Below are 24,961 nucleotides of genomic sequence, written 5' to 3'. Positions count from 1 at the left end.
CAAATGTAATTTGTGTATTTTTAAAACAAATACAATAGTAATAATCATTGATTCTAGTAGTATAAAGATATTATTATGATTTTCGTTTAAATATTGGCGGTAACTATGACAGTTAGATAATAGAACAGACAATAAAAACGTAGGCGTAGACGAGCTCTTTATAAAGTACCAATTCAAATAAAAATTGATATGAATTAAAAATATTATTCTGTAACTAATTGTAGATTTTTTTTTTTGATTTTTTTTGTGATTAGTAGTAATAAAAGTAATTTATTTTAATTTTTGGATTATAATTACGAAACCATAGATAATTTATCTTTTTATTTTCATTATTGCCACTTTAATTTAATTCCCAAAATAAAAGCAGATCGTACGTTTTTCATATCTTAGCTAGTAGTTTATTAAACAACTGCGTGACAGTAAATATAGGGTTTTGTCTTTCACGGCTATCTGGGTATACATGTGAGAGTCTTCATATCCCCAAAGCATCTCAATGGCTAGATGGATTTAAATAATGAGGTTGACAATTAACGTCTATCGATTCGTTTGAAACGTGCAATGATTAAACTCCTTAAATGGTAGTTTTTTTTAATAAAACCAAAGTAGTGCCCATATTATTGTGTTTTTTAAATTGTTTATTAAAAAAGTAAAATGGTAATTGGTCTTACAAGCTGGCAACATTTATCTTGTGATAGGTCACGTGACAGCACGTGAAGTGCCATAGACAAAACGTCCATTCGCCAGTTTTCGGGCGAGAAGGCAGCGCAGTTTGGTATTTTATTGAGCGGCCTGCCAAAAGAAAACTGAAACATGGCAAAATCTATGTCAGCTACCCAGGCAAATAAAGAACATGCCCTGGTTGTATCCAGGGATTTCATATCCCAGCCCCGTCTGAGTAAGTACGCTAACAATTATAACGTCATCTGATTGTACGTATTTAGAACTGGCAAATCGGTGATGTCAAGTTATTGATTTTGCTATCAGAATCCCATATAATGTATTGTTTTCACCTTTTCTACCTCTTCGCTGCTGTATTCTGATGTAAAACTGTAACAGCACATCTATACTGGAAACTTTCGCAGATGTTATCAGAATCAAGGATGATCTTCATCAATAGAGTCATGATTGTAATGCTGTATTTCTTTGCTGACATTAAGGCTAATCAGATTTACTCTAAGTAGATTGTAAAACCACAGTTCAATTTCAAGTTTATCTAGACCTAAAACTTATCGAAAATAAAACAGGTCAGGCGCCGCCCTACATTTTTGTTTTCTCCATAAATACATTGTATAAAGTAATCTGTTTTTTCCAGTTTTACGTAATCTTTCAATTTTTTTTCTAGTCTTCTACTACCTTATTTTTTTAATAAGTACCTAGTAAAATAGTACCTACTCTTGACTCCTAGCATTTAATTTGTGGATAGGGCCTAGACTATAAATTGCAGTTTGCATTTGTAGAAATATTTCAGATTATATTGCCTTTATCATCAGTTCAAAAACTGATTTTATCAAATTTTTTTATCCAAGTTAGCCTTTGTCTGTAATCTTACTTGTTAGTAAGTGATGATGCAGTCTAAGATGGAATCAGTGTAACTTGAAGGGGTATGGCAGTTTTTCAAACCAATTTAGGCTAATCGGTTCCTACATAAGACAATGTTGTACAGGGTTGTTAAATCGCTTTGCAGTACAGCTTTGTTAGTAAGCTGTTAACTAGCTAGAGCAGAAGCCTCCAAACAGACCAGACAGACAATTTATAGCTTTCTAAAACGCTCCTGCTAGGAATCAAACCCAGGCCCTCCCACTAATAAGACTGAAACATACCAACTGCCCCAATGTAATGTATTAAATAAAACACGGACTAACGCACACTGATTTTATGGAGCGGGTGACAACTTAATTCCCAATCTACTTACATGTATTATAACAATTGCTAGTCAAGTAATCAAAAGTAGTAAGGTTACCATAACAGCTAATTCTACTACTATACTATAGTTAGAAGAGCTTTAACTTATTTTTCTAAATATTTTTTCTTATCTACAGCTTATAAGACTGTGTCTGGTGTGAACGGGCCGCTCGTCATCTTAGATGAAGTAAAGTTCCCTAAATTCTCGGAAATTGTCCAGCTAAGACTTGCAGATGGCACCCTACGATCTGGTCAGGTAAATATAATACACTAGTAAAAGCCCGAAACTTTGTCTGGGATTTAGCATATAAAAATCTGTGGAGTTCTTTAATTTTCCAGGATAAAAAGCAGCCTATGCCCATTTCCAAGATGCAAGCTATATCTATACCAAATATGATCCCATGACTTCATATACATTTATTTAAATTTTTTTTTACTTCAGTGGTCTGATTCTCACACACACGCACACTCTTTGATTTGAAGGGACAAAAAGTAGTATATGTCCTTCCCTACAATGCAAGCTATCTCTTTACCAACTTCTCTCAAAAATAGTTTAACAGATAGGCTGTAAAAAGCTGACAAACAGACAAGTAGACACACTTTCATATTTATAATATTAGTATGGATGTAAAAGTTTTTAATTAAAATTCCTAACTGAATTCAAACATTCTAATCTTAAATAATTTTAAGCTTAAGTTATGTTTTAGATATTATTATTTTGCAATTTGTAGATGAATAACAATAAGTAATAGAATCTTCAATAAAGAAAGCCTTGATGCAAAATCTCAGTTTTAGCTAGGCAGATTTTTCAACTGTCAACTAATGTCTTTATTCCTCTGAGCTAGATAGATAGATGTAATATTTTAGCTAATTCTGTTTGTTGTACACAATCTTTAAACTAAACTGGCAGGTCTGAATATATGAGTACTCCCCATAGAGAAGGATAGCGCTAGTTTTAGACCTATGAATTCAGTTAAGTTTATAGATTGTATACAACAGAATTAGCCACACTAGTACTAATTCCGAGCGCAACTACATTTTAAAGTATTCACATCTTTTTCTTACCAATGTAATAAGAAAAGGACAGACAAAACTAATTTAATTTAGAACTGTCAAACCTCATGACTTTAGTTGCCATGAGTTTATTGAGTTTAGGTCGTGAGCTTATTGCTTTTTGTAGGGTGCACTTAAAAGAGCCTGTAAATTTAAAATTTACTTTCTGTCCCTTTTTAGCAATATTAAAAAGAAAAAGATGCAGATACTCTAAATTTCGTTTAGAGAATAACATCAGAATCAACACCACAGTCTCATTCAATATGTTTTAAACTGAAAACTCAGTTGGCATGACTAGGTCTTATAGTTAAACCTATTACTACCAAAAATTATTCTGTATGTGTCATCTGTCAGTCTGTAAATGTTCTTAGGTTCTGGAGGTCAGCGGCACCAAAGCTGTTGTACAAGTATTTGAAGGCACATCAGGGATTGACGCCAAAAACACCCTTTGCGAGTTCACGGGCGACATCTTGCGTACCCCAGTATCTGAAGACATGTTGGGTGAGTGGAACCTATCATTTTCTTGTTTTTTTTATTCAGATAGCCTTTGACTGCACTTTCACCTGGTGGTAAGTGATGATGCAGTCTATGATGGAAGCGGGCTAACCTGGAAGAGTTATGACAGTTTTTTTAATACCCCTTTGGTTTCTACACAGCACCATACTGGAATGCTAAATGGCTTGGTGGTACGGCTTGCGGCATTAGAAGGCGCCCTAAATTTACATCAGTACCTCAATACTATAGAAAAAGAACAACAAAAATATGTTTATTATTTAACTATGCTTATAGTGAAAGAAGTTTATAAAGAAATATACTTATATATTGAATAATATGTATGTATAAAAATATGTACATTACAAAACTATAAACTGTGGCCATAGAAAAGCCAGAGAGATGCTGGCTAGTCTAATCTATTACAAAAAAAAAATCTAAATTGAAATGACAGATAAATGTATTGGAGAAAGGAGCTATGAATTTCAAGTTGATTTTTTTAATTTTTGTCAACCAGGACGTGTATTCAACGGTTCTGGTAAGCCAATCGACAAGGGACCCCCAATCTTGGCAGAGGACTTCCTTGACATCCAGGGTCAGCCCATCAACCCTTGGTCCCGTATTTACCCCGAGGAAATGATCCAAACTGGTAAGTGTCACTCTTCATCATTTATGATGCCATACTTCACCTGTTTGCGACTATAACATGTTATTTAAAAAAAATCGGGTTTTCTCCATAATGGCAGCTTTATTGCTACTACCATCTAGCCTATGGGCTAGCAAGTAATATTATTCTAGCTTAGATATTATTCTAGATTAATTTCTAAATCTAATTTACAGTCCAAAAATGTCCTTAGTTTATTCTAATACATACTTACAGTTTACTATGACAAAAATATTTGTAATGGTTGTAAATTAGTTTCAAAATATTTTTGTTCAATTAAACTTTTACAAGTACTTTTGAATCTTCAAAGCATCTACCACTGGTACAGAATGCCTTTCCTACCGACAAGAACCAGCAAGAAACTCGGCGGTTGCTCTTTTCAAAGATTTGTTATACAATTTTATGCCAAGTACAAAAGTACCTAATTGAAGTCCCGCGACTTGCTGGAGCGAGCTGCAGGTTAAGAACCATTGACTTACGCTTGAATTAAGTTTTTCATATGATTTTTTCTTGCTACGTGTAATAAGAGGCTCACTATACGCCGGCCATACGCCCTTAGCTTATCGCGAACTGACAAATAGTGACCCAAGTGAAAAATCTATGAACCTAACTCTAACTAGAATGTCTAAAATCACGGCCAAGTCGCTTTGCTCTATCCGAGGTTTCTGCGATTTGTGATTTTTCAATTTGTTCCTAAGGTATCTCCGCCATTGACGTGATGAACTCCATCGCTCGTGGACAGAAGATCCCCATCTTCTCCGCCGCTGGTTTGCCCCACAATGAAATCGCCGCCCAGATTTGTAGACAAGCTGGTCTCGTCAAGGTAACTACTAAAAAAAAATTCAATGTCTTGGGACTGATCTTTTATTGGCTTAATAAACTTAATTGTCAAATAAATACCAACCAAAATGTTACTTGGTGATTGAAAAATCGGCTTTTAATGGTATTTTTGTCATTGAAAACTTATTTTCTTTTGTGAAATCATTACCCATAAAAACCAGTTTTAAAAGTAAACAATTACATAATATTTTTGGAAATTGTAATTATCTACCGAAAAATGAATTACTAGTTTCAATAAAATACTAAAAAATAAGATATTTGGAGCAGTTTTCGAAATAAAAGAAATTGTATTGTAATTGTGTTTCTATTTCACAAGTAACTTAGATTAAAGCCGCAAAAATCACATGATATTGAAGTTTTTCGAATAAAAAGTTTCCAAAAATCACATATGAGCAGCTGTTAAGAGTATTTTCTTTTTTAATTTGCCAGGTCCCAGGCAAATCGGTGCTCGACGATCACGAAGACAACTTCGCCATCGTGTTCGCCGCTATGGGTGTGAACATGGAAACCGCGCGATTCTTCAAACAGGACTTCGAAGAGAATGGTTCCATGGAAAACGTGTGCCTGTTCTTGAACTTGGCTAACGACCCCACCATTGAGAGGATCATCACTCCCCGCTTGGCGCTTACAGCTGCCGAGTTCTTGGCCTACCAGTGTGAGGTAAGCCAAGTCACCCTTTAACAGGTCTTGAAACAGAATGTTTCTATAGTAACAAACTTGGCCAATTACCCCACCATTGAGAGGATCATCACTCCCCGCTTGGCGCTTACTGCTGCTGAGTTCTTGGCCTACCAGTGTGAGGTAAGCCAAGTCACCCTTTAACAAGACTTGAAACAGAATGGTTCTATAGTAACGAACTTGGCCAATGACCCCACCATTGAGAGGATCATCACTCCCCGCTTGGCGCTTACTGCTGCTGAGTTCTTGGCCTACCAGTGTGAGGTAAGCCAAGTCACCCTTTAACAGGTCTTGAAACAGAATGGTTCTATAGTAACGAACTTGGCCAATGACCCCACCATTGAGAGGATCATCACTCCCCGCTTGGCGCTTACTTCTACTGAGTTCTTGGCCATACCAGTATCAGGTAAGCCAAGTTACCCTTTAACAGGACTTCCAAACAGAATGGTTTTGTGGTAAAACATATTTGTTCTTGAACTTGGCCAGTGATCCAATTATTCAGAGGATGATCTTTTCTCACTTAGCGCTCCCTACTAGCGAGTTTTTAGCCTACCAGTGTGAGGTAAGTTTATATTCCATTAAACCATCCAAGACCCACTAGCTAAAAGATATAAGAATATGGGCCTATTTTTGAAGCTTTGAAGTTTAATATTAGTCTCCGAAAGTGTTGTCGTAGTCACATTATTATTTTTGATTTTATAGAAATTAGCTTACTTTAAGGCGAAAATCATATCTTTGTCAGGATTTTTATGTCAAATGATTTTCTCTATTGTTTACTAACTGATGCCCGCGACTTCGTCCGCGTGGATTTACGTTTTTTCAAAATTCCGCGGGAACTCTGACTTTCCGGGATAAAAAGTTGCCTATGTGTTAATCCAGGGTATAATCTATCTCCATTCCAAATTTGAGCCAAATGCGTCAGTAGTTTTTGCGTGATTGATTAACAAGCATCCATACATCTTTCACATTCATAATATTAGTAGGATTTTGTTCACAGTAGTGAGTGACATGGTAATGTTGTTGACAGAAACACGTGCTGGTCATCCTAACAGACATGTCCTCATACGCCGAGGCTCTGCGTGAGGTGTCCGCCGCCCGCGAGGAGGTGCCCGGCCGACGTGGTTTCCCCGGTACATAGTCTTTTTTTAATTCAGTTACAATTCAGCCTTTGACTGCAATCTCACCTGGTGGTAAGCGATGATGCAGTCTAAGATGGAAGTGGGCTAACCTGGGGTGTATGGCAGTTTTCGTTAAAAACATATTCCTTTGGTTTCTATACGGCATCGTACCGGAACGCTAAATCCCTTGGCGGCATGTCTTTGATCAGACCAGAAATTTAGAAATTATAAAATTCCAAACCCCTGCCGGGAATCGATCCTGGGACCTCCCACTAATAAGCGATAAGGCCGCCTATTGTACAAAAATCTATGTTGTTATACATTTCTATGATATTCCATATACAATAGAGAATATTTTACTTTCACTTCACTTTATATCCCACTTAACTGCGTAGGTACCTTATGTTGTAAAACAATTTTCTTTTAATTTCTTTCTAGTGGGTTTCTTGCTGGTTCTTCTCGGTAGGAACGGCATTCCGAACCAGTGGTTATTTTGAGGATTCAAAAGCACTTTTTATTTACATACACGTTTAATTGAATAAAAATATTTTGAATTTTGATTTTTTTGAATTTTGAATGTAAAACTAGTAACCTGGGTGAAAGTAATTATGAAAAAATCTGTAAGAATCTTAAAGGGCTATCACTAAAGAGTTTATATAACCACAGGTTACATGTACACGGATTTGGCCACGATCTACGAGCGCGCCGGGCGTGTGGAGGGCCGCAACGGCTCCATCACGCAGATCCCCATCCTGACGATGCCCAACGACGACATCACCCATCCCATCCCTGATTTGACTGGTTACATCACTGAGGGACAGGTGAGAGCATTATCAGTATCTATGTGATCCCGTTAAAAGGACTCCCGGCGTTAAACCTGCGGGAACTCTTTGATTCTGTGGAATAAAAACCGGCCAAGTGCGAGTCAGACTCGCGCACTGAGGGTTCCGTACTCGGGTATTTTTTTTTTCGACATTTTGCACGATAAATCCAAAACTATTATGCATAAAAATAAATAAAACTCTGTTTTAGAATTTACAGGCAAAGAAGCCCTTTCGTATAGTTATCTTACTTTGAAAATTGAAACACATTTTAATTTTTTTTAATGATGTAACCACAAATTCGCGGTTTTCAGATTTATTCCTTTACTTATAAGACCTAAGATATAAGACCTACCTACTTGCCAAATTTCATGATTCTAGGTTAACGCGAAGTACCCTATAGGTTTTCTTGACAGACCCGACGGACGGACGGGCGGACAGACAGACAGACAACAAAGTGATCCTATAAGGGTTCCGTTTTCCTTTTAATAAAATTAAATAAATTTAAAAAAAAATCCGTCGCTCGATGTATTTTTTTAATTTTAATTTATAAATTTTAAATTAATAAACAAAATACATCGAAAAATAATTTTACTATATGCAACTAGCGCTATCTATCGGCGGTTCGCCGGTAGTAGTCGGGTTTTAGTTCTGTTTATCTTTTTTTAACCATTTGTACAATGAAACTTCTCTTTCTAGATCTATGTAGACCGTCAACTCCACAACAGACAGATCTATCCACCAGTCAACGTGCTACCATCTCTGTCTCGTCTCATGAAGTCCGCCATCGGCGAGGGCATGACTCGCAAGGACCACTCTGATGTCTCGAACCAGCTGGTGAGTATTTGATTTGTAAATTAGTTACCTGATCCGGTTCGAAGGACCATTAATGTATGGGGTAAAATATACAGAACTACCAATATGCTGCCGGTGAAGTCCGCGATCGGTGGGGTATGACCCACACGGACCACTTAGGCTGAGATCTATAGAGACTTAAGTCACTGTTGAAACGAGACAGCGTTATACCGCTGCCATAAATCTGTCTCGTTTTAATTGAAACTTTAGTCTAAGCAAAGTCAAAGTGTGCTCTATAGATTTCAACCTTAGACATCTCTAACAAGCTGGTGTAGGCTTTCGAGTTTGAGTGATAAAATGACTGGATGACTATTTCCACTATAGAGACCTAATGGAGGGTTTCACATCCTTTCCTTGTTCTTCCTCTCCTCTTTTTCCTCCTAAGAACCTACCTTTTTAACCCCCGACCCAAAAAGAGGGGTGTTATAAGTTTGACGTATGTATCTGTCTGTGGCATCGTATCTCCTAAACTAAGGAACCGATTTTAATTTAGTTTTTTTTGTTTTAAAGGTGGTTTGATCGAGAGTGTTCTTAGCTATAATCCAAGAAAATCGGTTCAGCCGTTTGAAAGTTATCAGCTCTTTTCTAGTTACTGTAACCTTCACTTGTCGGGGGTGTTTTTTAATTTACACTTGTATTATTGGTATTGTATTAATTTTATATTTATCTTAAGCTAGTAGAATAATTAAAAATAATGTACGTCATATCTCCACAGTACGCGTGTTACGCCATCGGCAAGGACGTGCAGGCGATGAAGGCCGTGGTGGGTGAAGAGGCCCTGACGCCTGATGACTTGCTGTACCTGGAATTCCTCGGAAAGTTCGAGAAGAACTTCATCACGCAGGTTAGTTTTACCATCTTCATCTTTACTTTATTCATCTTAAAAAGTTCATAGTATGAACTATTAGAGTGATTTTTCACATTTTCTTAAACCAATGACCTTTTCCACAGAGCAACTACGAGAACCGCACCGTATTCGAATCCCTGGATATCGGCTGGCAGCTGCTCCGTATCTTCCCAAAGGAGATGCTCAAGCGTATCCCGGCCTCGGTTCTCGCGGAGTTCTATCCCAGGGACTCGCGCCACTAGACCTCTATCCCGACACACGGCCCGACATTCTATCCCTAATACTTTTTTTTATTAAGCTGTTTATCGCATATTACAGCTGAGCCTAACCGCAGGTAGCGAATTTTTCATTTCATATTGGATTCATTACGATTCGTTAAAAAAACAAATGACATCATTAATTGATAGAGCCTCGATAGCTCAACGGTTGAGGAGCGGACTGAATTCCGAAAGGTCAGCGGTTCAAACCCCACCCGTTGCACTATTGTCGTACCCACTGCTGGCACAAGCTGTACGCTTAATTGGAAGGGAAAGGGGAGTATTAGTCATGATTAGCATGGCTAATATTCTTAGTTAAAAAAATATTATACTATATATAGCTCGATTACCACTGACTCACTGACTGACTCATTGACATAATTGTTCTCCTAGTAAATAAATATACAATTCGAGCAGTTGATGAACAATATTCACGGACCGCTCGAGCAGTCGACTTGTCAACTGCTAGAGAACTGCAGTCAATTCTATATGACATTAAAAGGAAATTGTAGATTGTAGTTCGCAATACATACACAGCTTGATACAGTCCGACGCACCACTTTAACACGACATTTCACACGTTTTTTTTGCTGAAACTTACCAAATACGTAGTGCCTAAGTATTTGGTAAGTTTATAACACTACGTATCCAGTAAGATTTACTCTGCAAAAAACGTGCGTATTGATACCGTGTGAAACCATACTTACAGTTGTAATGTGTGATCAGCTAATATCAATTATATTGTAATGCATTGTGAATACTTGACACTCTTTTATTACTCGTATCCGACTAATAATAATGGCATTGGCATCGGTTTGGTCGGATTATTATTGAAGCAAAAATTAATAGTTTCTTTCTGTTTTATTGTTTTCGTAATTTTGTGTATAGTAACCCAGATGGGACAAATCGCTCTTTATATACAACGATTTTCTTTGTAATGTTTGATTTTGTAATTTATTTTATTATTTATTCCCTCGTACGGTTAGAATGTCGGACCGCAATATTTTGTAAGATATTATAACTAATGTTTATTAGTAAGTTGTTAATAGTTTATAATAATGTGTATTACATGTATTACAATCAAGTTACAAAATTATAACAATCGTGTTGCTAGTAATAGTAATAAATAAAATTATTGGGTAAAAAAAAAGATTATAAATCGTATAATTGGAAAAAGAAGTGTTGCCATGTGTATATATTTTCTTCTATAATAGTAGTTTTTGCTGGACAAATTGAAAATGTATTTTAAATAATAAATAATTAATGTATTTCTGCTGGTGCTTTGGACACTATAACTAATTTTGTGAGTTGTTTTTGTGCACAAATTGTTGATGGCGTGTTCAATGGAGATATTTAAACAGGAAAATACAAAATATATTGTAATATGCGTCCATGTGTGATATTCTTGGATTTGTAACGATTTGTGTCAGATTTTATTTATGTAAATAGCAATAATAAATAAAGAAATAGCCCCGTAACAACATGTTACATTCCAAATCGATTCCTCTTTCACTCTATAGCTTGAAATTCTGTATTCGATGAGTAAAGTGAATTAGGACATTGTTGTTTTATGGAAATAAAAAATATAGAAGTTAACTACTGATTTTATTTGTCGACATACCTATTCATATTATTCTCTACACAACAGCATGCTAAAGTCTTGGTGGAGTTCAGTAGCTAATGGTGATATCAGACGGTTAATTGACTGTCTTTTAATCGGCATCTTTCACACGAAATGAGACGACACGAAACGTATCCATCGAATGATCCAACAATGTTGGATTTCGGCATTCTCGTCTTTCACATAGATAAGATAGAGATAGAGAAGAAGGATAAATCTTACCGAATACGTAGTAGCGCATAAGTTTACGTTACGTATAGCTATACGTTCGCATTTACGTTATTTTGTTCTGGAAAAAATAATAATAAGTACATAGTTTAACCCTGTGCAACGTTTCCACTAAGTATTCGGTAAGATTTATTCTGCATCAGTATACAAGTGTAAATTAAAAATTTATACTCGTAACACCCCCGACAAGTGAAGGTTACAGTAACTAGAAAAGAGTTGATAACTTTCAAACGGCTGAACCGATTTTCTTGGATTATAGCTCAGAACACATTCGATCAAGCCACCTTTCAAACATAAAAAACTAAATTAAAATCGGTTCATTAGTTTAGGAGCTACGGTGTCACAGACAGATACACATATACTACACACGTCAAACTTATAACAGCCCTCTTTTTGGGTCGGGGGTTTAAAAAGGTGTGGTGTGAACGGGTTCTACTGTCTGTTGAAACCATAGAATCATTTTGCTAACGAGATTCCTATATTTTTTTTCTGATTGACCCGCGAAATATGCCTACTTGGTCGATTCTTCGACGGTTCTCTCATGAGAGTTGAAGTCTCAGCCTTCTATACCTGGAAAATACTATTTAAGTATTCTGTGGCGTGTAGAAGTTCCAGTAAAACCATCTCTATCAGTTGTTGATGACAAAAAAGTATTGTTTATCCATACTTAATATAATATTATAAATGCGAAAGTGTGTCTGTCAGCTACCTTTTCACGGCGCAACAGTTTAACCGATTCTAACGAAATTTGGTATGTAGTTAGCTTATATTCCGGGGGCGGACATAGGCTACTTTTTATCCCGGAAAATCAGAGTTCCCACGGGATCTTTAAAAACCTAAATCCACGCGGACGAAGTCGCGGGCATCCTCTAGTTATTGCATAACCTTGTGGAAATAATACAAACAATGTTTACAAACAAACTCCATCCAATTAAATAAAACACACCAGCTTTTATATTACGTTTATTAAACTCGTTTACAATGTCATAGTGCGATTTAAATGCATGCCGCTTGAAATGATTCACTATTGATTTACACTGGAATGAAAATTTACCGCTCGTATGTGTAGGACTTAAAATCTCTGAATTTCCGATATAAATACAAACTAGACAATACAAGATACAGCAATTGTGAGTGGTCAAACGAAAACGGTTGGAGTGATTTGGAAACGGGTTTTCGGTGTAGTATTTATATACGGCCATAAACTGTGTCAACGTGCATACCATAAGAAAAGTGCAACCATAGACAGTGCCAAAGCTTTGACATTTTTCCATAGAGAGAGATTTTTCTCAGAGACGACGTAGTCTCCTGGAAAGTGTACAATTGATAACTTGCAATTTCTTCATAGGTATCTTCCTGGTATCCATCTATCTTCCATGATATTACAATTCTATTTTCTACTTTTGACAATTTGAGCTCGGGAACCGAAGGCAAGGCTTTCCAATTCTGTGGTTGATATTGCTTTACAAATTCTGGCAAAGGTGTCGGATGTCGACTTGGGGCTCGCTGCATTCTTACGGCACTAGGACCTTGATTTGGTTTCGCAACCCCAGGTGTAGGAACCCTTGCCTTGGACCTTGAGGAGAAATGGTTCTCAACATAATTGTCTGTCCAGACCTACCGCCAAACGGAGTTTATGACCATCATAGTTGTTTCGATAGGGGCAACATCTCTTAGATTCATAAATAATGGGATAAGTTTCTTGATTTTATTAGAGGTGTTATGAATATGAGTTGACCAGCTAAGATGTACATCTAATGTAATTCCAAGATATTTAACAGTTGTCTCTTTGGTTAAAATGTCACAGCTACAAAAGCGTCTAGCCCACTTTTCCGATTACAAGGATAAGTGTTAATAGGAAGTTTAAAGTCTTTGTCTGGGTTATTCTGAATTGATGTACACACATACTTTTTTTTCACTGTGTTGATTGTAAGTAGGTTGTCCTCTAACCATGTCGTGATTTGTTTAAGTCCTTCTTCAGCAAGCAACTTCACTTCTTTCCAATCACTGCCTTCAAATAAAACCACAGTATCATATATTTTCTGAGGGCTACTGACATTTTGTCCAAATAGTTGTCTGTTCGGTGCCAAAGATCTTACGGCAATAAGACTTTGATTTGGTTTCGCAACCCCAGGTGTAGGAACCCTTTGCCTTGGACCTTGAGGAGAAATGGTTCTCAACATCTGTCCAGTACTGACGCTAACATGAGTTTGTGAGCCACTTATGGGTATATATACTTTATCAAGGGTATATTTTTAGATACCAATAAATAGATATGGGTATATTTACTTTTTGAGTTTCAATTTACTAAAAATCAAATTATTTTGACTCCAGGCCCCTTTCTGTTTGACCACTCACAATAATTAAAATTAACAATAATAATTAATTTTAATTTATTAACCGGCGATCCCAGCGATGGCTTCCGAAGCGAAATACTTTACGTCCACATCCGGATCTACGTTTAGTTTTTCCAAAACGGGTTTAACTTGTGGCTGGATAACAGCTGGATCGAGGTACGGTGCCATTTTTTGTAAAGTTTTGGCAACATTGAATCGTACGTTGGCAACATTATCGTCGGCCATAGACAAGACGGTTGGCAGAAGTACCCGAGTAGTGATGTCCTTTCCACAAACTTCGGATAGCACATTAATGCAGAACAAGTATGTCATTCGGTGTAGGTAATTTTGTTCACGGGACATGGCTAATACTTTGGGTATGACATTCGTTTCTGCCCAGGGTGCTCCGTACTGTTCGACAAGCTTCTTCAGATTCAACGTAGCCGCTTCACGGATAGCATACACATGGTCGATTAACCAGGACATGCATAGTCCTGTGAGTTTCTCGTCGAAGAACTCTTGTCCCAATTGTCCGGCTAGTAAAGGCATGTGTTCGATTATGGCAAGGCGTACTCGCCATTTTGTGTCTTCAGCTAACTCCACGATGGCTGGGAGGAGGGATTGTACTAATTGTTGGATTCCGATAACTTCGTTCACACATTCAAGGTTGGAGATTATGTTTAGGCGGACTTCAGGGCATTCGTCTTTGAGTTGTGTCAGGAATAATGGCAGTAGGTGTTCGATTGTGTTCTGTCGTCCCACGATGGGGCTGAGTCCCATGATAACGGATGCGAGGGCAGATTTCACGTGTTGGTTGGGATCGCACACTAGATCCTTGATTTGGGGTAGAATCATGTTCATGATTATATGCTCTTGGTGTGCTTTATCCAAGTTCATGCAGAAGTCTTTCACCTGTAACAAAATTAATGATTAATGTTTTAATCAAATATATCAACTTTGACCAATTTCATAGTTTTTCTCAGTTTTTATCATCTTCCTTTTCGTATTTTAATTGTTTAGTCATCAAAAACTGGCCAAGTGCAAATCAGACTCGCGCACCGAGGGTTCCATACTCGGGTATTTTTTCCGATATTTTGCACGATAAATCAAAAACTATTACGCTTAAAAATAAATAAAAATCTGTCTTAGAATGTGCAAGTGAAGCCCTTTTACATGATACCCCACTTGGTATCTTACTTTGAAAAATGAAACAGTTTTTTTTTTCTGTGATGTAACCACAAATTCACGGTTTTAGGATTTATTCCTGTACTTGTGCTAAACCAGCTACCTACCTGCCGAATTTCCTGGGTCAACGGGAAGTACCCTATAGGTTTTCTTGACAGACACAACAGAAAGACAGACACGCAGACAGACAACAAAGTGATCCTATAAAGGTTCCGTTTTTCCTTTTGAGGTACGGAACCCTAAAAAAAAAGCTTCAAACAGGAGGAGGTTCTCAGTTCCTCGGAATCTTTTCTTTTTTTATAGTCATGTCGGTTTATTCAACTCACCTTCCCAGCTGCAGCAGCTCGTACCTCCGCCTCAGTGTCCTTTAGAAGTGCTTGGAAGATCTGTGCAAGATCAGAACGAGCCAGCTCTGGGCCCACAGCTTGCTGAAGCTCAACAAATCTGGAAATATTTTTTTTTTTTATAAAGAATATTGGCCATGTTAAATGACTAATATTCCCCTTTCCTCTCCAACTAAGCGTCAGGCTTGTGCTAGGAGTAGGTATGACAATAGTGCAACCGGCAGGGTTTGAACGGTGGACCTTTCGGTTTTCAGTCCACTCCTTTACCGGTTGAGCTATTGAGGCTCTAAATTGACATCAGTTCTGGTATATACAGGGTTACTGGTAATATGTCGGCAATCCGTTAAGGGGGTGTGGGCGAAGTAATTTGCAACCAAATGACCCCTTATGACCCCTAGGCAAATGTCAACCATTTTCGAGTAATTTGACTTTTTGTGTTTTTTAGAAGAATTTGAGGTATGCAACTTTGAAAATTTATAAAAAAAAAACCAATGCATGAATTTTTTTATTATGATTATTATTTGCTTGCTAACACTTCAATACATAATAATCAAGCATAAAATGACACTTATCTTTAATAGTTTTCAAATCACAGCTACAAATCTGTACAAGTTTCATAATTTACGCCAGGTGGGCTGACAAAAATGGTCGATTTATGTAAAAAATTACTGAAGAACTTTATCGGCAGAACACATGAAAAACATGTACAACTTCTCAGCTACCCAACGAAATACAATATGGTACCAGAAATCAGAAAATGGCCGAAAAAAAATACAATTATTGTTAAAAAGACGAAATCGTCTGCAATCCAAAATTACAATAATCGTTTAGGAAGTTTAAAATAATTACGTAGATAAGTTACACTAAGCCATTAAAACTAAATTCTAAAGTTCATTTTCAAAATGTGACCCTCTATTTCTTATGCACAGGCGCATTCTTTTTCTTAATTGAGATTTTACTACATTACTAGTCAAATTGGTTCTTATTGAATTAGCTGCATTTATTATTCTAATTTTCAATTCTTCGACTGATGGCACTGGTGAGACATCGTACACTAGGCTCTTCATATGTCCCCAGACATAATAGTTCATAGGTGTCAGGTCTGGACATCTTGCTGGCCAAGGAATTGGGCCTCCTCTGCCTATCCATCGATTGGGAAAATTAGTGTCTAACCATTGCCGAACTGTTATTCTCCAGTGTGCTGGACATCCATCGTGCTGGAATCTCATTCCTCTTCTTATTTCCAGAGGTACGTTTTCTAATAATGCAAATAAATGTTCTCTCAAAAAAGTCTCATACGAGCACTTCGTCACTTGGAGCGTACACACGTGGTCTTCCAGAATCGGATTGTCTCCTCTGCACCCGTCCCGTCTCTCTAATTCTTCGATAAACATCACTGAAGACAGACCTGTGTGGTACTCGGCGGCCAGGAAATCGGCGAAGATATTCACGGCGAGCGGGCAAACCATTGCCGTCACAATATCCATAACAAAAAAGGATATTGCCGTATTCCTCATTGGAGTACTGGGTTCTTTCTGCAGCCATTAGTCCTTTTGACGCGCCAAATTGTCGGGAGAGCAATAAATCAGAGTCCAATCACAAGCCAAATCACAGAGTATGCCAGAAACAGTCCATAAGAAAAAGCCAGGTCAATTCACTTCCAAATTCACAATGATGTAGGTACCAACTTAGGTAGAGATGATCTGTACAGTACGAGTGGCACAAGCAAACTGTAAATTTTTGCAGTTTTGCGCAAATCATGAAACATTTTAAATGTCTTATCTTTTAAGTCTAAGAACTTATAAATACAATACAATTAAATAAGTTAAGGATCCCACCCTTCACCTAATGTTATTGTACTTGCCAGTGCTTTAATTATTATCCTATTCTCTGGAAAATGTTAGGCAAATCTGGCTATTTATGCCTTTGTTTTTTCTATCCAGTCACTAGATAATGTTTTTAAGCTCTTCTTATCCGAGAGCGCTGATTGGTGCACGTGTTCACTCATTATTTTTAGAGTTTTATACTTCGAAAATGAATTGTAAGATTAATTATAACTCATTACTCATCCTAAATAAGAAATAAGAATATTACCATAAAATTCGACGTTGAGATATTATTTCGTATTCTTAAGACGATTTCATTTTTTTCACAATAATTGCATTTTTTTCGGCCAATTCCTAATTTCTGGTACCATATTGTATCTCGTTGGATAGCTGAGAAGTTTTACATGTTTTTCATGTATTCTGCCGATAAAGTTCTTCAGTAATTTTTTACATAAATCGACCATTTTTGTCAGACCACCTGGTGTAAATTATGAAACTTGTACAGATTTGTAGCTGTGATTTAAAAACTATTAAAGATAAGTATTATTTTATCGTTGATTATTATGTATTGAAGTGTTAACAAGCAAATAATAATAAAAATAAAAAAATTCATGCATTGGTTTTTTTTTTATAAATTTTCAAAGTTGCATACCTCAAATTCTTCTAAAAAACACAAAAAGTCAAATTACTCGAAAATGGTTGACATTTGCCTAGGGGTCATTAGAGGTCATTTGGTTGCAAATTACTTCGCCTACACCCCCTTAACAGATTGCCGACATATTACCAGTAACCCTGTATTAAGACCTGCCGCATATTAGCAGAAATTGAGACTAATTGTGACCAATCATGAACATTTATTCGAAACATTCGAATTTCAATTAGAAAGCAGTTTTGTTTGTGATTGGTCGTTGGCTCAAAATGGTTAGCACTCACTGAGATTTTTGTCTCTATCATTTGTATGGGATTACGTAAGAGAGAGAGAGAGAGCGCTGTAATAACTTTTTTCCACAGATAGAGTAGAGGTGCGATTCTTTCATAGGAACCATTATGAAAGAGATGGCAATACATTTCAGGGAGTAGCAGCGCGGCCATCACCCACCACGGCCCGGAAGGTACACTGAATATTGTTCATCCTGGAAGAGTTGATTGTACTCACTTGTCAGCGACCATGTATCGCACTCGCCACGAGGTGTCTCCAGCTCGGGCGCGTACTGTGGGCATCACAAGTTGCTCCATATCCTCAGGGGGCAGCAGCGCGGCCACTGCGGCACATGCCTCCGCCGCTAGAAGACGGACTGAGTCTTGCTCATCCTGCAAAAAAAAAAAAAAAATAGAAGTTTATTTTGAGTAACAACAAAATACAAGTTATTATAGGCTTGCACTTGATGACAATCATGGCTTTTAAGGAAAGCAGTAATGAGATCTGAGTTGGAGCATACTTGTTTAGAAGATGTTTATTCACTCTTGCCTTGATGGTACTTAAATTACTTAAGCCACATGGACAGAATGGCACTCCAAACACTAGCAGTTTGTATCAGATACATTGAGCAGAAAGATGCAAGTAGATTGGATGCTGACCACATAAGGATGCCAACGCTGATAGTTACTTGCTGTTATATCATAGAACAATGAAGTAAAAAAACAAGATTGTTGAGTACCTTAGCACATTACCCTATCAGACCTTATAACAAAATAATTAATTACAGTAGAACGCCGATTATCCGAATCGGTCCTAAGCGTAATATAAAAAATTAAAACCAATATAAAAAATTATCATCTGCCGCGGCACTGATGCTCTTCCTCTCTCTATCTCTAGTGCACTACTTACATATTGTAGAATTGAGTTTGTTAAATTTAATAAAGTTTATTCTATGTGTGACAGTTCGTTTTTCTTTATTACCAGTCTATGTCCGACTATCCGAATTTTCAACTATCTGAATCGACCCCAGTCCCAATTAATTCGGATAATCGGCGTTCTACTGTACCTACTTTTTACAAAACAAAGTCATCTGTCTATTCACGTTAATTTAGAGAGCCATAGAAAGCCCTCCGCCTTCATAGGGGCTGAAAGGAGAACAACTCAAAAACTCAAAATCCTTTATTCAAAGTAGCTATTGTACACCTTTTGATAGTCAGAATTGTTAGATTTATAAGATAATTTATAGTCGTGTTACGTAAACTTAAAACTAAAGATACGAGGGTTCCAAACGCGCCCACATCTGAGTAGAGCAAAATCAAGTTTACCTGTGCCAAGTTAACGAACATGGGTATGAGGTCGCTCTTGACGTACTCCACCTCGACGACGCGCGCGAACTCGCCCAGCTTGAAGGCGGCCGCGCGCCGCACCATGGGCGTGTCATCCTGGCACAGCGAGCGGAAGTGTTCCCGCAGCTCTGCCTTCACCGGGGCGGACACGCGCGGGTAGCACACGCTAAAACAAATTATGATTTCTCACATCACACTCACACTAATATTATAAAGGCGAAAGTTTGTGTGTGTGTATGTTTGTTACTCCTTTACGCAAAACTACAAGATGGATTTGGCTGAAATTTGGAATGGAGATAGATAATATCTTGGATTAGCACATAGGCTACTTTTTATCCCAGAAAATCAAAGAGTTCCCACAGGATTTCGAAAAACCTGAATCCCCGCGTGGATTTAGCGAAGTCGCTGGCGTATACTCATTACAATCATATTTAACGAAACCCAGTCTAGTGTGAGTCAGACTCGCACACGGAAGGGTTCCGTACCATTGTACTTACCATTACCATTTTGTTTGTGATTGCACTACAGAGCTTGTGGAGAATGATGTGGGGCCACCACCCTGAGGTGTGTAACAGCTTTGTCCCTTACTACAGACTCTGTTTTTTAGATGCAAGTTACTCTGTGCAAAATTCTGTCAAGATTTCAAGTATAACCTGATGATTGCTGTATTAAAGAAAATATAGGCTATCTTTAAAACACCAACCTGAATAATCCACATGCAGATGCCCTAGATGTAAACCAGTCGCCTCCAGCAAGACGCTGCACTAATGGCACAAAATGCTGTTCTAAAGCTTGCGGAGAATGATGTGCAGCTACCGCCCTGAGGGATGCTACGGCTTTGTCCCTCACCACAGTTTCTTCAACTGTGGCCAATGATTCCAGAGGTGGGAGCAGACAGTGTGCATACTCCCCACCACCAACCAGGTTAATGAAGTTACCTGTAGGTTTAATTATGCTAAGTGTTTGTTTTGACAGAAATGTAATAATAGACAGGATGTCTTATTTTATTTATTAGAATGTTTTATTTTATTTATTGTTACTTATAGCTCATTCTCTTGATTTCATTCTCCTGGATTTGTTTATACAAATCGCCTGGGATTTTTGATTTATTGGCAGGCCTAGGTGTACTAAGTCAATACTTGATGTTAAAGCACAGCTTTTAGGCCTATAAACTTAGTATGTGTGCAATTCAATAATCGTTATGTGGAGTTTAATCAGTCTTATTAGAGTAACCAAACCTGATCATATCACGAATATTAACCTAAATATGTCATAGAATATACATATGAAGACAAAAACAGTAGGCCAAGCTTATTTTTAGCCTAAAGCTAAATGAGCTTTATCTTATTGACTCTGATCAAATAATTATTTACAATATTCTATTACTAATATAGTTTCATATTTTACGACCACTTCGTATCGACATTACTTTCAGGGAAAAATTTTACAAGGCTCTTACCAAGTTGCTCAGCAAGTGCAAGCAATACTTCATCTTCATCGTAAATCGTTTCCGTCAAGAAGGGAATGAGCTCAGAGCGAGTCCTCTCGACGCCTAGAGCCAGCGCAATAGTCGATAGCTTCTTGATAGATATCAATCTCAGCTGAACATCCTCATTCTTGAGCTCGTCGATGAGCACCGCAATGGGGTACAGTGACTCATCCGTCCCGGAGTCGCTGGCTGCCATCCTTAACTATTTACTGCGTTTCTCACGAATTTACCAAATAATCACGTTTTATACCACAATTTTGTCTAATTTTTGTAAATTCTTGCGCATTTAACGCATTTAACAGCAAAATGGAAGCCACTTTTTGATAGTTCTTCACAATTTGTCTATTGTCTATGGTTTAGTTGGGAAATAAAAATGACAGTGAAGTGACACATTACTTTACCCAACACCTGGCAACTACGATAAAAATTATCGATAAAACACTTAAAACATTATCAACATTTGTAAGTTACCATCAGACGATAATCTTCTACATAGGTACCTACATTATATTTTTCAAAAGATTCAAATTATCTGCAAAAATAATCTCAATAATAATAATAGGACCAGTATTTAGTTTATTTAGGGCTTATAAGGCATAAAATAACAATAATTATTTTTATCACGTCATGGCTTATGAATCATGATAATAAACTGTTTCTAGGGTGATATTTTTGCTTAAACTTTAAACTCGATTAAGACATCGATTATTGAAATCGGTAACCACAACTTTCACAACACTATCCGGCTGGTTACCATAAAGTATAAAATTAGTGTGACCAGCCATCACCCAGCCATAGAATTTTAATTTATTGGTGGTGCCACAAGCTTGCGACAAAAAACATACAGCAAGCATCGGATCGGCAAACACCACAGTATAGGTACTTTTTATTATACACTGTGTTTGGCGTGCGGCCTGCTAATCGCATTGAACGGCAAGCGCTCCCAATCATTGGCAAACATACTACCCAAACACCCGTCCACACACTTGTCAGTGTTTGGTGTTTGCTGTTTGATCGATATAATGTGGCGCCACCAAATAAGTTACAAGTTCTTTTTATTTTTGCGCAAGTTTTTACGCTAAAATGATTTCAAACAAGACAAAATAAAGACTAAACGCTTTTGACAACATCGTCCTTAGACACCGTCAAACTTTGTTTTATTTAACACAAACAATTTATACTTCGTTTTATCAAGAGATAATTTTACAATAAAATTTTTGAAAATGTTTTAATTTGTTTATGTACATACCTAGGATTTTATTGTTAAAAGTTTAATTGATGGGCGAAGATGACCTTAACGCCTCTATTGCACATATCGTGCTGTGCTGTGTGGCCGGGGATGGACTGGCTCGAACGCATGTCAAGAGTTTCACACATCCGGGCATGCACGCCAACTTCTTCATACACGGAATACTGGGGTTCTTGCACTATCAAAGTATGACTAGTAAAAACGTTAATGTTTTCATTCTTTTATAATAATAATAATAAATAATATCTCGGGGTTTCAAACAATAAAAAACAAATATTAAGCCGCAAACTGTTGGGGCGCCAGCCAGGTAACCTCCCAGTGTGCCTGGATGCTGCTGGTCCCTTTTGGATGCGTCCGAGGGGAAGAGCAGTGTTCGGGCCGGTGCGCCCCGGTAACATGGCTAATAATTTCTCTTCGGAGATATTGTTGGCTATGGCTAATGACCTGGCAGGGGGGGAGGTTTCTCCGCGTGTCCCTCTGACTAGCAGAGGGCACAGTGGACGAAGCGGAGGACGGGACGCGGGCGACGTGCGCGTCCCAGGGTCGGGGGACGCACTTCGTTGGTGCGTCCCGGAGGTGCGGTGGTGGGGACCGAGCAGGTCCCCAGTGGAGGGTCTGCTTCGGCAGACGTCGCTGGCTGGGTTGCGGTTGTTTGCTTCGGCCGTTCCCGTGACCCAGTCGCCAGGCGACGCGCAGTAGCGCCGCTGGGGTTTAGTGGGTATTCCGGTCGCCTCTCGGCCGGCGAGTCCCACATACCCTCCCTTCGGGGGGGATGCGTAAATGCATTCCCCAGCGTCAACAAAAAAAAAAAAAAAAAAAAAAAAAAAAGCCGCAAACTGTTGAATGTTGCTTCTAAAATTCATATTTTTGAATAAGGTAGAGTTTACACGAAGCCAGTAATGCTGGCGCCAGTCTGCAGACAAGCCAGCGTTGACCTGGCCCTTGTTGTTTAGACGCGGCCAATCATTCACGGATTTTTTCTTCTGGTGTGCACACTTTGGAAAAACAACAAAGAACACACACCGTACGGACGTTCGCCAGTGACTGTCGAGACTCGTCTACACGTGTCCGCAATGCTGGCGCGGGGGTCGAAGGGTATGCGGGCGGAGGTCACTGGCTAGAAAAATAGACGGTCGCTCTATTCTCGCCAGCGTTGGCAGCCAGCGCTGGCTTGGCTTGAAAAACTGTTTACACAAGGCCAATACCAAGCCAGCACTGGCTGCCAGTCTTATTGGCAGCCAGTGTTGGCTCCGTGTAAACTATGCTTAACGGTTAAGGCCTCAGACCGTTAGGCTTGGGCAACGGTTATTTTACTTTACCTACTGATTCTATCATTGTTTATTGGGATCGAATAATGTAAACTGGGCATCATCATAATCAACTGATAAACGTTGGACATTATAGGTCTTTAGTAGGGGTCCTACCCCACCTATTTTTTTGGATCTTTCAATTTATTTTGCTTCAAAGATTTTGTAAAACCAATTAAGCTCCAGAATGTATAAATAAAATTTTGGTTATTTTGTATTGCAGGCGGAAAATTCAACACAGATTTCAAGGCAGCCTACGTAATTAGTACTCACGCGACAAGATATCTAGCGCTGCCGTGTCTGATGGCGGATCTGTACCGCGGGGACCACGGCGTGAGCACGCTACATCTTGTCTCTGGTCTGATCCCATTTGCGATGTCGTTGGCGGGGCACGAGCACCAACATTTGGGCAACTTGGTGATCGCTTGCAACATCGTCTCCCTGTGTGTGTATTCCCACCAACACGACAGGGTTTGGGGGTGGTACACAGCTGGAGCTGGCGTGCTAGCGTATTTTTGCACCCCAGACGTGCCTAAGAAGGTTGTCTATCCATTACTGCTTACGTTGTTGGAGTACTGTGCGGTCAGAATGTTCCATGTGGACTTTAATGCGAGTAGTGGACCTTCTGCCCCCAGGCGGTGAATAAAATTCATTTTAAGATATTTTCTGTTGTTTTATTTACCCAACTACTTTAAGGAAGACTGTCCACTGAATCGAGGTAGAGCGGAGCTATGTGTTTAGAACTACCAAGCACTACAATCAGATAGATACTAAATGAATTCTGACGCTTTTTTATCAAGGTGTCTCATTGATCTGCTGAAACAAAATATCTCCGCTACGTTTCAATGGAAAGGCACCTTAATACTAAAAGGCAATCTTGCATGTATTGTGGAAAGGCAAAGGGCCCCTTTCACCTGGCTAATGGCGTACATAGGGGTTGAAGCCAGAGTCTACATTTATGTAGGAATTTAGTATTATATTTACTGACAGGGTCATATTCAGTCATTATGAAAGCATTGAGTTATTACAAGTCAAGCAGTGCTTTTGTGATATAAACGTACATAGATGATTTAAAAAAAAAATCTAAGTACCAGTTATTTTGATGTTTACCTACCTATACTACTAAGTATAAAATAACGCGCCCCAAGCATTTTTCCATTCTAAAAAATAATTACACTAAAAATGCCCTACGCATAGGTACGATTTTAATACAATATGCCCGCGACTTCGTTCGCGTGGATGTAGGTTTTTTAAAATTCCCGTGGGAACTCTTTGATTTTCCGGGATAAAAGTAGCCTATGTGCTAATCCAGGGTATAATCTATCTCCATTCTAAATCAGCCCAATCCGTCCAGTAGTTTTTGCGTGAAGAAGTAACAAACATACACACACACACACACACACACACACACATACAAACTTTCTCCTTTATAATATTATAATATAGTGTGATGTGATGAAGCGTGATTACTTAAAATCTCATTTTGTTCTCACGGAAATAATATGTTTCCGACAAGCGTTTAATATAACTAAGCATTGGCTTCATCCGTGAACTCTGCAACATAGCGCGGTATTGTTCCCGTCA

General features: G+C 38.2%; 3 protein-coding genes across 5 annotated transcripts; 2 read left to right on the top strand and 1 right to left on the bottom strand.

The window, feature by feature from the left end:
• The first annotated feature begins 714 nt into the window (after positions 1–714).
• LOC123877675 (V-type proton ATPase subunit B) lies at positions 715–9,555 on the top strand. The gene is made up of 11 exons (XM_045924524.1): positions 715–895; positions 2,040–2,158; positions 3,327–3,456; positions 3,965–4,096; positions 4,810–4,934; positions 5,381–5,611; positions 6,657–6,759; positions 7,414–7,568; positions 8,268–8,405; positions 9,139–9,267; positions 9,375–9,555. The coding sequence occupies exons 1-11, from the start codon at positions 811–813 to the stop codon at positions 9,510–9,512; spliced, it is 1,485 nt and encodes a 494-aa protein (XP_045780480.1). The 5' UTR covers positions 715–810; the 3' UTR covers positions 9,513–9,555.
• A 2,770-nt stretch (positions 9,556–12,325) lies between these two features.
• Positions 12,326–21,184, bottom strand: LOC123877673 (serine/threonine-protein phosphatase PP2A 65 kDa regulatory subunit). 3 transcript variants are annotated; one of them, XR_006798645.1, is made up of 7 exons: positions 20,792–21,184; positions 20,036–20,270; positions 19,312–19,498; positions 18,224–18,378; positions 15,224–15,341; positions 13,487–14,624; positions 12,326–12,905 (listed from the first exon to the last, which is right to left on the bottom strand). XR_006798645.1 is itself a non-coding variant. In XM_045924520.1 (6 exons), exons 1-6 carry the CDS (start codon positions 21,015–21,017, stop codon positions 13,773–13,775), a joined length of 1,773 nt encoding a protein of 590 aa, XP_045780476.1. In that variant the 5' UTR covers positions 21,018–21,184; the 3' UTR covers positions 12,326–13,772. The 3 variants fall into 3 exon arrangements, 1 of the variants encoding a protein (XP_045780476.1); XR_006798644.1 differs by having other exon boundaries at positions 12,326–12,993; positions 13,571–14,624; XM_045924520.1 differs by having other exon boundaries at positions 12,326–14,624.
• Positions 21,185–21,816: 632 nt separating this feature from the next.
• Positions 21,817–24,039, top strand: LOC123877684. Its single transcript, XM_045924538.1, has 2 exons — positions 21,817–22,256; positions 23,601–24,039. Exons 1-2 carry the CDS (start codon positions 22,100–22,102, stop codon positions 24,017–24,019), a joined length of 576 nt encoding a protein of 191 aa, XP_045780494.1. The 5' UTR covers positions 21,817–22,099; the 3' UTR covers positions 24,020–24,039.
• Positions 24,040–24,961: the final 922 nt, after the last annotated feature.

The sequence above is a fragment of the Maniola jurtina genome, chromosome 24, assembly GCF_905333055.1.
Source record: "Maniola jurtina chromosome 24, ilManJurt1.1, whole genome shotgun sequence".
NCBI classification, from domain to species: domain Eukaryota; kingdom Metazoa; phylum Arthropoda; class Insecta; order Lepidoptera; family Nymphalidae; genus Maniola; species Maniola jurtina.
The sequence above is the reverse complement of the archived record's forward strand: the minus strand, read 5'-3'. Positions and strand labels throughout refer to the sequence as shown.

Bases quoted from the DNA above. Each gene is read 5' to 3' on its own strand.
- LOC123877675 (XM_045924524.1), top strand. From the start codon at position 811: ATGGCAAAATCTATGTCAGCTACCCAGGCAAATAAAGAACATGCCCTG. The intron at 3,457-3,964 runs GTGAGTGGAACC...TTTGTCAACCAG, and splicing joins AGTATCTGAAGACATGTTGG to GACGTGTATTCAACGGTTCT. The intron at 9,268-9,374 runs GTTAGTTTTACC...CCTTTTCCACAG, and splicing joins AGAAGAACTTCATCACGCAG to AGCAACTACGAGAACCGCAC.
- LOC123877673 (XM_045924520.1), bottom strand. From the start codon at position 21,017: ATGGCAGCCAGCGACTCCGGGACGGATGAGTCACTGTACCCCATTGCG. The intron at 18,379-19,311 runs GTAAACTTGATT...TTTTTTTTGCAG, and splicing joins TGTTCGTTAACTTGGCACAG to GATGAGCAAGACTCAGTCCG. The intron at 15,342-18,223 runs GTGAGTACAATC...AAATATTTCCAG, and splicing joins CGATACATGGTCGCTGACAA to ATTTGTTGAGCTTCAGCAAG.
- LOC123877684 (XM_045924538.1), top strand. From the start codon at position 22,100: ATGGGCGAAGATGACCTTAACGCCTCTATTGCACATATCGTGCTGTGC. The intron at 22,257-23,600 runs GTATGACTAGTA...TTTGTATTGCAG, and splicing joins GGGGTTCTTGCACTATCAAA to GCGGAAAATTCAACACAGAT.